The following is a 13178-nucleotide window of genomic DNA, read 5'->3' on the forward strand; positions in this document are numbered from 1 at the left end:
TGAGAGACAAATTGAAACTAACTCGGAGTGACGTCAAATCTGTGCGCCTGAGTCTGGTTAGCAGTAGTACGACGAAAACGTCGGTAGCAGTTGTTGTGTTTTTTACTAAACGGAGCAAAAATGCCGAAAGTTAAGAGGAGTCGAAAGCCCCCTCCAGATGGATGGGAGCTAATTGAGCCCACTTTGGACGAGCTGGATCAGAAAATGAGGGAAGGTAGGTAGAGTTTGTTATCCGGATGTTCCTCACAACATTGCCGTCGGGCTGCTAGTGCTCGGTGTGGTGGTGGTTTCTCTGACTTGGGTCGTGCCGATGAAACGAGGCTTTTGCGCATTTAGTATATAGAGACACAACGTGAAACAACCTATCCATCCATCCTTTCATTCATCCATTTTATATACCCGCATCCAATTCTGGGTCGCGGGATGGCTCGAGCCTATCCTTAGCTGCTATTGGACGAGAGGCAGGGTACACCCTGGACAGGTCGCCAGTCCATCACAGGGCCACACAGAGACAACATGAAACATCCGTCGACTCACTTTTTTTTTTTTTTTTGTAAGTGCGATAGTATCTTTATTCTCTGTAGTGTTGTCTTGTGTTTAACTCGTTTGTCCAAAACTGTGCAAAAAGACAGTATCTGTTTTGAGCCACTAGGTTCCAAATAAATTAAATTGTAATGTCACTGTGTTCAGATGTATTGTAGACAGACAATCCTAACAGACTGTCAACATACTTAAGTACATAAGCAGCGTTTTTGTACTTGAGAGGTCAGAGGTCCAGACATTAACTCTAGGTGTGATCGACCAGATCCCATCATTTAGGTCCGAAAACCCAGGATTTTTAAGCAGAAGACGCTGCATTGGATGCAACATCACTTGCCTTGGGGTGATCCATGCCACCGCTGCACCACTGATTTTAGTGTCTACTAACTTTACTGATTTTCTTCTTTCTTCAAGCTGAAACAGAGCCTCATGAGGGGAAGCGAAAGGTGGAGTCCCTTTGGCCAATTTTCAGACTTCATCATCAGCGCAGTCGGTACATCTATGACCTCTTCTACAAACGTAAAGCCATCAGCAGAGGTAGACGGAGCCAGATGAGATGTTTAACATTTCCGTGTTCATTTGTCTTTCTTATCTGCCTTCATCAGCAGGAAGACAGAGAAGTAGTTTTAGCTTTTAATTAGAAGTGCACATGCCTGTAAGGTCTTTGTGACCTTTACATCCCTTTGAGTTCATGCAAGATCTGTTCATCATGAGTTCATAACTATGGTACTTGAGAGCATTTGAAGTTACAAGTTGGATTTTTTTAAATATATGCACTACCTCATATTTTCTCCTTTATTTATCAAATATTAACATGGTTCAAATCCTCAAGACTTGAATTACCAGATTTTCTTGCAGATTTTTTATCCTCACACATTGCTCCATATGTGAAACTCCTTCGTACAGCTATAATTCTTGTGCTTGATGCTAGACGTGTGTTGTCTGTTTGATGTTTGGCAGAGTTGTACGAGTACTGTATAAAGGAAGGCTATGCAGACAAGAACCTGATTGCCAAGTGGAAGAAGCAGGGCTATGAGAACCTGTGCTGCCTGCGCTGCATCCAAACACGAGACACCAACTTTGGAACCAACTGCATCTGCAGAGTCCCCAAGAGCAAACTTGAAGTCGTAAGTCTGACAGAACTTTATCAGTTTTCACTCTAGAGGTCAGATTTATTTACACTGCTCTCTCCACAGGGAAGGATCATTGAATGCACCCACTGTGGATGCAGAGGATGCTCTGGCTGAGATGCGGTTTTTGGACTTGCTGTTTTTCTTCTTTTGTTGGACATCAGGGCTCATCCAGTCTCTACTCTTATAACCCTGGAGCTAATTGTTTTTAATTAATTCATCTGCATCAGAAATGCATTTTTTAACATCATCCTGAGCTGCCCATATAGGGGATCAATATTTCTGATATTCTTTCACAGGAGAACAACTGAGAACATGCTGAAAGGGGCCATATTGTCTTAACATTAGTTGTTTTGGGGTTTTATTTGGGGGTGGGGGGGTTGTTTACTAAAGACCTCAGATTGAAAAGTTTGTTGTAGGAGGTCAAAACTACTTATTTCTGGATCAGGCCTGTCATTCCAGCTAGTCATACCCACTGTGAGGGGTCCGCGCTAATGTTTCATTTCTCGTATAAAGTGGGTCGGAAGTGAAGAGGTTTTAGTTAGAAAAATCGTTGTTATAAGTCTTCTATGTTGTTGTAGTATGATTCTAAATAAAACATTTCAGATTCACTTGTTATTGTGTTTGTCCTAATAAAACCTAATAGCCAAAGAAATGCGAGGGGATGAAATGGAAAAAAAAGTGGCTGAGTTGACACAAAAGCGTCATTAGGAGGCTAAACTTTTTTTTTTTTTTTAGTTGAACTCAATATTTTCCCTTCTTTGCCTGAGTTGTGGTCTTACAGCTACAGCAAGGAAGAATCCAGAGGAATTACAACTTTGAATCGGAAAAAGAAATATTCCTGAATCAAATAATCTCCTTGTATTCTCCACGCAACATTAATGACTTCTATGAAATTTTAAATAACTGCTTACCTATAATTATGTCGCCTATATGTATTTCACAGGTAAAGCTACTGTGCCTTTTAGATTCATAATGTTAATACAGAATATAATCAACAAAGTGGATGTGATTATAGTATCCCAAACTTTTATATCTTCAGCATGAGCATTTTTCATGTGCATTGGGAGGTAAAATTCAGAAACAAGTACTACTATTGCAATTATTTTTTTTCCACTTATGCTTTACAGGCTGTAAAACCTTCACCTGTCATCAGACTTTCTTAAGTTAAATAGTTAAAAGTCCACAAACCAATGGTGTGACCGAGCGTCCGTCCTTATCTTTTTTTTTATACAGTCAGTGGATGACATGTTTGGAGAAAAACTCCACTCCAGCCGGACCTTCTCCCATGTGTGAACATGATGCTGACGGTCTCACAATTTAGGCCTGTTTCGCTACATCTGAGCCAGGATGGCTTGCTATGCCTCAATAAATTCTCAATTAAACTAATTCTAAAGGAAATAAAAATGAATCACGGAATCTCAACAGAGACTGATACAGCGAGACTATAATCATTGACACAGAAGTGTCGTTAGTGCCGCAGGACGTTAAAAGACGAGTAAGGTGAATGTTCTGGAACGGCGAAGTCAGAGTCCAAATCTTTATCCAACAGAAATGAAGTGGCAGGACATGAAGGAAGCAGATCATTGGATCATTTTTGTCAGTAAATAAATGACAAAATACAGTATTTTTTTCCCATTTGTTGAACTCTTTAAAACTTGTGTGATAATCGAATGATATTTTTCGTCATATTAACGCCAAAATGTAGAAGATTCTCAAATTTCCTCAACACCACTGTGTGTAAAAGATTTGAGTACTTTTAATCCATCTCGTCTCTCAGTATATTCTTGTTGTATATCACAGTGACCAGCAAAGTCAAATTTCACACAAGCATCTTTAAACTCAGTTGTTCTTGGACAGTGTTGCCAAAATAGTTACATTTGCATGATTTCTCAAGTTAATTATTGAATATTTCAACTCTTGATAATTGGCCCTTTTTCATAACCAATTTCAGTTTAAATAACAATCAGCCTCATTGACCTTGTTTCCATAAATATAGCTCTCACTTCCCTCATAATGATGTTAGTAAATTATGTCTTAAGGTTTCTACGTAAAGGTAGATTAATGGAATATTTCCGTCGCCTCATCACGACTGATGTCCAGGGCTGGAAGAATATAATATGCTTACTAGAATTTCTCCCACAAAAGAGTCTTCCCAAACATGACTCACTAGATCTCGCCCAGTCACATTAAAAATGTGATCAATAGTAGCCCGCAGGGCGGCTAATGTGATGAAACGAATTAACTTTATCTATGTGCAGGCCTGATGGATTGAGAAGATGCTGCTCGACAACAAGCAGCTCCGGCTCCCTGAAATATCTCCCACAAATGATGAACTTCCAGGTTCGCTTTTCAATCATTTAAGGCATTAGAGGCAAACTGGCTCACATCACAGCTTGCACACTGAGCCGCCCACACGCTCAGTTCCTGCAGAAAGTTGCGATGAGGCCGGATCACATCTCTGCAGACTTGTTTACACATCATACATTTCCCACCGCCTTCCCCCTCTGCTGCTCCAGCAGGGCAATTAGAATTGTTCACAGATGCGCCTGTATTATTCATGACACCTCAAACGCACACCCGTCATCGCTGGAGCACCCAGACGCGAGGCTGTTGGTGTTTGGGATGTTGCATTGGACAGCTCGCAGTATCTCGCAGTGAGATTCAGCAGAATCGACGCGGTCACCTCACCAAGCAAAGCGAAAAGAATCAATAAGACATAAACGCATCAGGACATTCACATCGTGCTTTATTAAAATCACTGGCAATGACGCTGTCCTGCAGGGCTGAAGTGAGCACAGTGCCCCCCCTGATGAGGAGATTCTAAATGTAGATATGATCTGGCAACATAAGGACACTGGGTGACAACATGTTAAGCACACTGTGGTATGGCTTATTCGGATTACATTCACCTTTTTGCAATAACAGGACATTAGCTTGGAAAAAAAAAGTTAAGATAACACACATGCTGTAACAATATTCACAGAGCTCAAATTGCACTAAACTCAATTAATAGATGGAATGGACATAAAGATCGTGGTTAAAAGTTAAAAGTTTGTAGTGCGAAGGACCACAGCCGTTGTTTGACCTTGTACTATAAAACTCCGACCATGCAGTCACAAGTAGTTACCATTCACAACAGATTCACACACCGACGCCACAAGAGTGAAGGGCAGGAAACTCCAAAGAGAAACGCCTCCTTCTTGTTTTAAAGGCCGATAAGAAAAAATATTCTGCTTTCATCAGAAACTCTGGGTGTGCAGAGCAAAAAAAAATGATCACGATCCACCTTTGGGATTGTTCACAGCACACACCCAGCAAAAGTTTATTAAATAAAGAATGGCGTGTGCTCTCCCTTCTGATGGCGCGGGAAAATAAATTATTTCAACAATCAACAGGTTTAAAAACGTACCATCGGTCAGTTTGTCTTTCTTAATATGACAAAATTGAAATAACAACATCACAGAGGTCACCCTGGCACAAGACTGTCTCATGCTGACGCCACAACATTCACACAACTTTAAGACAACAGTGAAATTCAATACATTTAGGTTAAGTAGCTTTAAAATATTCCTGATTGGGGGAGTACGGTCTGTGAAAATGCCCACCAGCAGCGACAAGCAGAGCTGCCGGTCTCTACGTGGACAAGAATGTGGATGTATTACCGCAGGCGTCACATCACTGATGGGATCTACTGACCCCGAAAGCTCGGAGAATGCCTCCTGCCTGCTCTAAGAAGTTGAGTCTACTCAGTTAAAAATCCAACATGGTGTGACTTTGGAACTAAATGGACGTGTCAGTTTCAGCAGGAATCTGTGTTACAATGCACTCGCAAAAAAAAAAAAAGAAAAAGAATCAACTCAATAGAATGTAAAAAATGACAGGCTTCGGTGGAGGTTTTGACAGATGGAGGGATGTTTTCAAGGAGAGAGGCTTGTGACAAAAAAAACAGCCGCGGTGCTAATCGGGTTTCACGGACAGACGTCTGTTCTCGACAAGCAGAGAATGTCAGCATATGCGTGTTTGTTACAGCGATGCTGGAAAACATGTTTACGTCTAGTTTGGATGATATCAAAGATGACCAACTGCTCAGTGACTGGGAGGTGTCAACACAAAACTGAAAGTGAACCTGTTAGCAAGCTGGTCAAACCAGAACACACACACGGCTACACGTCACAGAGTTTTTCTTGTGTGTGAGCGTGTGTGTGTGTTGAGGAGCGTTGGGACTGAACTCGGACATGCCAGCACAAGCGACCTTTTTCTCCCTTTTCCACGGAAGTGAAAACACTTTTCAAAGGACAAGTAGAGCCAACATTCATCTGATCTCTTATGTGTGTGGTCGTGTGTGTGTGTCAACAACCTCAGGATAAAATACACAGAACTAGTCAAAGACAATCAGAAGTCACTCTGTCTCCTTTTTCCCTGAAAACAGAGGAAAGAGCAGAGAAAACACAGCAAGGCAGAGAGAGATTGAACAGATAAAACAATAAGCAGTGCAGTGAGTTTGGACCTTTTTAAGATCCCTTTTGGTCCATTAAATACCAAAGTGTCACTGAACATTTCGGATAAAACGTGTCCCAGTATGATATTAGATTTTGTAAAAAACGCTGGTGGTGTAATTGAAATTAAAGCAAGGTGCCGCCGCAGTGCTGCTGTTGGCGGGCTGCAGGTACCGCTGAGTGATGAGCTGGCTGAGGTAGAGCAGTATCTGGCTGTCCTCCTCGTCCAGCCCCAGCTGCTCCTGCAGGAAGCAGCGGCGCCTGCCCTCAATGACCTCAGACCCCTCTGTGGAGGTGACCGGCAGGTGGAGGTGGTGGGTGAAAGTAAATAAGAAGGCTTTGGCTGCCAGGTCGCAGAGCGTGCTCTGCAGGTGGAGGAAGTAGGTGGAGCCGCGGCGGATGTAGGTGCGGTGGTCGGCCATGTTGGCGAGGAGATGGCCACGATAAGACGGGCAGCGCAAGGTCTTCAGGTCGGCGTCCAGGATGGAGATGTAGCGGCTGTAGCGGGACAGCGAGTGAAGCATGCTGGAGCCCACGGGAGATGCAACTCTGTGGGAGGCAGAAAAAAGAACTGTTAAACATGACTGTGCAAGTTTTTGTGCAAACTTGGTGTTTATATCACAGATGGAAAGCCTTTTTGAGTTATGTTCCAATAATAAGGACCACAAAATGAAATCTTTCACACATTTCACGCCATGCTATGGCTGACCGAGCCACACAGGAACAGCGCCACCTGCAGCGCCACCAATGAGCCTGCAGCTGCAGTTGAATACTTTTGTAATCAGGAAAAACATTAAAAAGGAAGTACTGCAATGTTAAATACCAGTAAAGAAGCGCACCAGTCTACAGGGCGTTCACCAAGCGCTAAACTTCCTGGATAGAAGCTTTTGTTTCAAATCTAACAGAGAAAGAATTACAGTATATCCCCCTTTGTGCACCAGATTCTGGGTTCTTTTTCTTTTTTACTCATATTGAACTATAGAGGTGCATTGGGTTTACATTATCTGATGGAGGACAAAACAAAACAAATCTGTTGATCAATTGGTGCATCTCTATCCAGGAGTAGGATTGGATGCCGAGTAATGGAGTAAAACATACATGTACCTCCACATACAGTGCACAGTGAAAATGAGTACACCCCTGTTGAAAAGTAACATTTTGAACAATATTTTAATACACACACAAGTTATTCCCAAAACGTGCATAGAGTAAGTTTAATACAACATCTGTTGAGCTTACAACAGAAAAGAAAGGTCAATAATATAACTTAAATGACATATTTGTCCATTTTTGTGAAATTATGCTGGTGCAAAAGTGAGTACACCCCTATGTTAAACTCCCTGAGAATGGGCCGTGTTGGCCCGAAATGTCATGAAATGAAAAGGCATTAAAAGGGAGGTCATCGTTGTGCGTTTCATCCTTGCCTTACATTGAAATTTTACATTTTGAGTCTGCACCAGGCTAAAAGAGACGTGTGTGAGATTTAACTGAAATCCTATGGAGAGTATCATGATCTGCTTCAGTAGTCACAGTACATGTTGACAAGCATGTTTCTTTTGGTGAAATTCAGCTTCCTACTGTTGATGGCATCCATACAGCCCCAAACCATGTCACTCCCACTACTATGCTTGACTTTAAGCATGGGGCACTTTTCTTTGTACAAATCACTTTTTACCACCACACATGCTTGACACCATCGAAAGCAAATTTGTTTATCATTGTCTCATCAGAGACAAACAAACTAAGGATATGGATTGCTGGAACCATGTCCTGTGATCTGATGACACCAAGATGAACAAATTTGCTTTAGATGGTGTCAAGCCTGTGTGGTGGTAAAAAGTGATTTGTACAAAGAAAAGTGCCCCATGCTTAAAGTCAAGCATAGTAGTGGGAGTGACATGGTTTGGGGCTGTATGGATGCCATCAACAGTAGGAAGCTGAATTTCACCAAAAGAAACATGCTTGTCAACATGTACTGTGACTACTGAAGCAGATCATGATACTCTCCATAGGATTTCAGTCAAATCTCACACACGTCTCTTTTAGCCTGGTGCAGACTCAAAATGTAAAATTTCAATGTAAGGCAAGGATGAAACGCACAACGATGACCTCCCTTTTAATGCCTTTTCATTTCATGACATTTCGGGCCAACACGGCCCATTCTCAGGGAGTTTAACATAGGGGTGTACTCACTTTTGCACCAGCATAATTTCACAAAAATGGACAAATATGTCATTTAAGTTATATTATTGACCTTTCTTTTCTGTTGTAAGCTCAACAGATGTTGTATTAAACTTACTCTATGCACGTTTTGGGAATAACTTGTGTGTGTATTAAAATATTGTTCAAAATGTTACTTTTCAACAGGGGTGTACTCATTTTCACTGTGCACTGTATATTTTATATTGACAGCTACACCTCCACAGAAATAAAATGGCGCAGCTTGCTGTACGGCAACGCCGCCTCTGCAGACGCACAACCAATTTTCTATATGACTCACCTGGTAACTGAAAACCAGGCCTGGTAACACGTAAAGATATTACTGATGATGTATGAAGCCATCATAAAAGCGAATCAAATCACGGTGACTTTCAAAATTTTGAGATATGAAACACTTTTGTTTCCTCACTCTGACATACTTGAGTATAATTGTGCCAATATACAGTTTTCAAAAACTTAAACAGTTATGGCTTTCAACGTTATTGTAGTCAGCGTATAGTTAAACTGAAAACAGCAACACTGTAGGCACACTGAGCTAAAACAAATGCATTTTTATACCCAACATGCCTCAATTCACGATGAATACAGTTTTTGTTGCAACTGTCATAGTATGTGGTGTTGTTCAGCTGCGGCGCTTCACACAAGAGACATTTCTTTAAGCGTTTTCTTTGTCTCCAAGTTATTCAGCCTACCCCTTTTGTGTATGTAAATGTAATACAGTGTAAATAAAGATTTTTCTCTGCAAACGCTTCATTAAAAAAAAGAGGGTAAGGATGTAGCAATGAAGGAAATCCCCATGTTGATTAGTCACATGGTGACACCACTCGGTACATTTTAAATGCTACCGAGTTCTCCTCACATTCCTTAAGGAGTACAGTATGTGACAGTCTCAATTCAAACAGGTGCTTTCTGTTCACGGACTCACAATACAGAATCTGTAGGCGTGGAAAGAACCAGATGTGATGACAAAAAGAGAAAACATCATCTGGCCTCAACAGCCTTAATACCACTGAATTATGAATCCTTGTGTGATGCATATCTAAAAGGAACAGGACTGAATGGATATGACAAATACACTCAGAGGTGCAAAGAACTGAAGTGAAATCCAAAGGTCACTATCACACTAGCGCCTAAAATTGCCTGAATAAAATGGAGTTGATTAAAAGTGAAAATACATTAGTAATGGGGGAACTTTGAAGGCCATGGCTGTCGTCAGAAAACTGAGTAGAAAAGAAAAGTTCATGGACAGGTGTGCGCATGAACACTGAATAGTACTGGTGTGGTTCCGAGTCATCAAGGAATGAGTCAGACCAGATGAGTAGATTATAGCTCAATAGAATATACTAGGCTGACAATACCATCAAATTCAAATTTCACATAGACTCTGTATAACTCTCAAAAAGTCACTCTTTTATGTAATCAGTCTTAACAAAATTGGTTGTTTTTTTGTCTGCTTATTCTGTGGCAAGCCTGTCCTGTAGGCTTTGTTAAATACCTGAAATGAGTTTCCCAGCTTCCTCCTACCTTTGCAATCCAATGAGCTTCCACCTCTGTAGGTCGGTAAGGGTGAAAGGACACGACAGCCAGGCTTGGACCCTTTCTCCACACTTCCCAGGATCAGGAACAAAGAGAGCCAGAGCAGCAACAAGGCGGCGGACCCTCCCCTCATCTACCCCGAGCACCACCAGGGTTCTGCCGCTCAGTAGACACCACAGAGCTTGCAGGGCAAAGGGATACTGACGCACAAACCTCAAGGCACCTTGACCAGCCTTTTTCCTCTGACGGAGGGTCACCACCCCCCCGTAGCCGAGAGGTGAGGCAGCCCGATCAGACCCAGTGGAACCGCTCATGGTGCAGTCTGATCCATCATCCACCGAGGTACGAGAAACTATTTCTCCAAGGACGCCCACAGGAAGCTCCAGGCCACCTGCGGGGCTTTCTGAGCATGAAGAACCTACAGTGTAGTCGTCCTGCAGAGGAAGAAGGGCCTGCGGCTCCTGGTTGACCACATGGGTTTGAGAGTGCTGCGGGTGGGAGCTCTGTCGCAGGTAAGGCACTGCATCAGGGGCAGTTGCTTCATAAAGGAAACCCTCTTGGGCAATGCAGCATGCTGTGTCCATCGGAACCAGCAAGTCAGACTCATTTACTGTCTCACCCTCATCCTCCCTACTGACCTCCAGCTCAGACACCACTTCCAGCAAAGACACAGGTGTCTGGTCTCCTTCGTCTTCCCCAGCAGTGGTCTCCATTTCTTCACTGCTACTCTCCCTTTCGAGGTCAGTGTTATGGTCAGGGTCAGGGGTCAAATCAGAATCAGGATCAGGCCCTTCTGATTTCATACTGGCAAGACTCTCTTGTTTCTCTGCTTGATCTGTTCCACTCTTATCGCTGCTAAAGCTTCCTTTGGTCTCCTCTGAGCTCTCCTGTGTTTCCAGAGTCTGGTCTGAGGGGGACGACTCGAGATGGCTTTCCCCAAGTCGAAGCTCGTTCTCCTGAACAACACTGGCCTTAGAGGCTGGATCTTGTGGACCTAAAGGTTCCAGTGCATCCAGTTCAAGAGGTTCTGGTCCTAGCACGATATGAGGTGGATTCAAGTGTACATAGCTGTCTATAGTATGGTTCACAGCACAGAATGGTCTTAGTGTCCCTACTTCTTCCTCATCATTGTCATCAAGGTCCTCCTCAAACAGGAAGTTGACAACTCTTTGTTTCCTGCGCAATGCCTTGTCCAGGCGGCGTGTGTGCAAGTAACAGAGGTCCCCCCGGAAACTCCTCTCCGTGTCTTTTAGTAGCCCCACTGTGGCTTCGTAGAACGTTTCATCACACAGTTCTAGCAAAGTCTTCAGGCGCTTGTCAAAGCACTTGGCAGACTTGGCTTTGATTAGCTGTGGGGTGTAGGATGGCCTCCGTTTAACATCCTCATCCTCTTCTTCAGCTACCTCTTCTTCACCTCCGTCATGATCTAACCGACCAAGCCTTCCTTCTCCTACTGCCCCTTTCTCGCTATAACTAAAAGGGCTGGCAAGCTTGGCGTATTTGTCCAGCAGCTCCTCACACTCCTTCAGGCACTCAGTCATGCACTTCTGGCAGGTGACGGCGTGAGGATCCCGACGTGGACGGCGATGGTAGGAGCTGATCTGTTTTAGCAGGTCTCTGTGTTCATAAATACTCTTTTCTACATTTGCAAGTTCGTTGGCCTTCTCGACTGCATGAGCCGAGTACATGCACTGAGTCCCCGCCTCTCTCTGTAGGCCCTCCTCCCGCTGCAGCACAGAGTGGGTGTACCTAGGGACAACAAAACAGGCTCAGTGGTGCATAGGTCTTTACATAATGAAAGTAAATGTCTTAGTTAATATTGAAATATCTCAACTACTTCTGGATTGGTTGTGGTGACACTTTACACATTCTCTGGTCCCGACAGGATGAACCTTATGGACCTTACCAATCCTCTGACACTTATTTTTGTGTCATCAGCCGTTTGACTTTTTGAGAGAACTAAACTTTCTCTATACCATATATGGGAAAGCAAGTAAAATGTTTAGTAATAAAGTTCTTACTCAAGGTCCTGGAGCTTCCTCTGGAGTTCCTTGGCAAATGCTCTCCGGTTCCCTGCCTTCAGACACTCAGAGGCCTGGGAGAAGCGGAGGGACAGCTCTTGAAACTGAAGCATGATTTTCTTCTCATCTGCAGCAACGTACGCCATGCAAAAGGGCCGCACAAAGCCCCTGGCCTCCAGGTCGTAAAGGGTAAGGTGATGGACGTAGGCGAATGCCCCCTCCTTTGAGTCTCCGAGCACAACCCTTGAGTCTTCCACAAAACTGAGCCTTGGATAGCCACTGCCGGGTGGATGGCCTACAAATGATGCCTGGTAGTCCACTGACATGATGCGGAGGGAGAAGTAGTTCAGATCAAAGGTGCCACAGACTTTGGGATCATCTGGGATCGTGAGGAGAGGCTGAGGGCCAACTTGCTCGGAGAACTCAGAGATGAGGATGAAGTCTTTGGTGAACTTGGCATAGGAAGTTTTGGCCCAAGGGTTGGAGTCAGCCAGAGGATGGAGGGGAACAGAGAACTCCTCTGGGAGAGCCCAGGGGTCCGGTTTAGTCTGCCCATACTCATCCTCTTTAGTGAAAGCCACCACATCTGGGGAGCCTATCATAGTGGTGTTGCTGAGAAAGGCATGAGAAACAGCATCATAAAAAAGCAGTCAGTGTACAGCAATAGGGTGCAGCCACAGAAAGTCCAGTCAGATTGGTCATTCTGCTCCAATGCTGTGCAGACAGCACGAGGTTAAAGGTGTTGATCCAGAGATGGAAATGGTTCACAAAAGAAATAAGGCTGGGTCATAAATTATGCAGGGGGCCCCACAGTGAAATGGGCACAAAAATCAGCTGTGCCCCTGCGAGCTAAAGCTCACAGCATAGCATCCTCGATATGTCTTCAAGAAAATAAAAACAGAGCAATCGGCAAAAATGCAACTCGGTGTTTCAGTCAACAAAAGAAATGATGTAGCGCTAATCACAGCGTCCCGGCAGGCATCAGACCATTTATGCTGTGAAGAAAGGAAAAAATGTGAAGCAGCATCAGCGAAGAGCGTGTTGTCTTCCTCTTCCTCAAGTCTCCGTGCGTCGCGTCCAGCAGGTTTATCGGCGCTGGACTATAGTATAGCAGAGGTAAAACAAGAACACCGTTTACAGACAGAGGCGCTACATCTAATGTTCACATCCAGAGAAAGACGCCATGTTTACCCAGCTGGATGCTGCCTGGTCAGGTGATCAATCCTCCTCCC

The 13178-nt window shown here is 43.7% G+C and overlaps 2 protein-coding genes across 3 annotated transcripts; one reads left to right on the forward strand and one right to left on the reverse strand.

The window, feature by feature from the left end:
• Window positions 1–12: 12 nt before the first annotated feature.
• bud31 (BUD31 spliceosome associated protein) lies at window positions 13–2281 on the forward strand. Of its 2 annotated transcripts, none has more exons than XM_075453409.1 (4): window positions 13–214; window positions 955–1077; window positions 1501–1664; window positions 1737–2281. In XM_075453409.1, the coding sequence occupies exons 1-4, from the start codon at window positions 121–123 to the stop codon at window positions 1785–1787; spliced, it is 432 nt and encodes a 143-aa protein (XP_075309524.1). In that variant the 5' UTR covers window positions 13–120; the 3' UTR covers window positions 1788–2281. The 2 variants fall into 2 exon arrangements, with proteins under 2 accessions (XP_075309524.1, XP_075309523.1); XM_075453408.1 differs by having other exon boundaries at window positions 16–214; window positions 1501–1667.
• A 2137-nt stretch (window positions 2282–4418) lies between these two features.
• Window positions 4419–13147, reverse strand: smcr8a (Smith-Magenis syndrome chromosome region, candidate 8a). Its single transcript, XM_075454437.1, has 3 exons — window positions 11947–13147; window positions 9914–11674; window positions 4419–6718 (listed from the first exon to the last, which is right to left on the reverse strand). The coding sequence occupies exons 1-3, from the start codon at window positions 12546–12548 to the stop codon at window positions 6259–6261; spliced, it is 2823 nt and encodes a 940-aa protein (XP_075310552.1). The 5' UTR covers window positions 12549–13147; the 3' UTR covers window positions 4419–6258.
• Window positions 13148–13178: the final 31 nt, after the last annotated feature.

The sequence above is a fragment of the Odontesthes bonariensis genome, chromosome 21 (assembly GCF_027942865.1).
Source record: "Odontesthes bonariensis isolate fOdoBon6 chromosome 21, fOdoBon6.hap1, whole genome shotgun sequence".
NCBI lineage: Eukaryota > Metazoa > Chordata > Actinopteri > Atheriniformes > Atherinopsidae > Odontesthes > Odontesthes bonariensis.

Coding starts and splice junctions, on each gene's coding strand:
- bud31 (XM_075453408.1), top strand. CDS start 121: ATGCCGAAAGTTAAGAGGAGTCGAAAGCCCCCTCCAGATGGATGGGAG. Junction 1,078..1,500: donor ACGTAAAGCCATCAGCAGAG/GTAGACGGAGCC, acceptor GATGTTTGGCAG/AGTTGTACGAGTACTGTATA. Junction 1,668..1,736: donor CCAAGAGCAAACTTGAAGTC/GTAAGTCTGACA, acceptor CTCTCTCCACAG/GGAAGGATCATTGAATGCAC.
- smcr8a (XM_075454437.1), bottom strand. CDS start 12,548: ATGATAGGCTCCCCAGATGTGGTGGCTTTCACTAAAGAGGATGAGTAT. Junction 11,675..11,946: donor AGGAAGCTCCAGGACCTTGA/GTAAGAACTTTA, acceptor TGTTGTCCCTAG/GTACACCCACTCTGTGCTGC. Junction 6,719..9,913: donor AAGCTCATTGGATTGCAAAG/GTAGGAGGAAGC, acceptor TGCCTCCCACAG/AGTTGCATCTCCCGTGGGCT.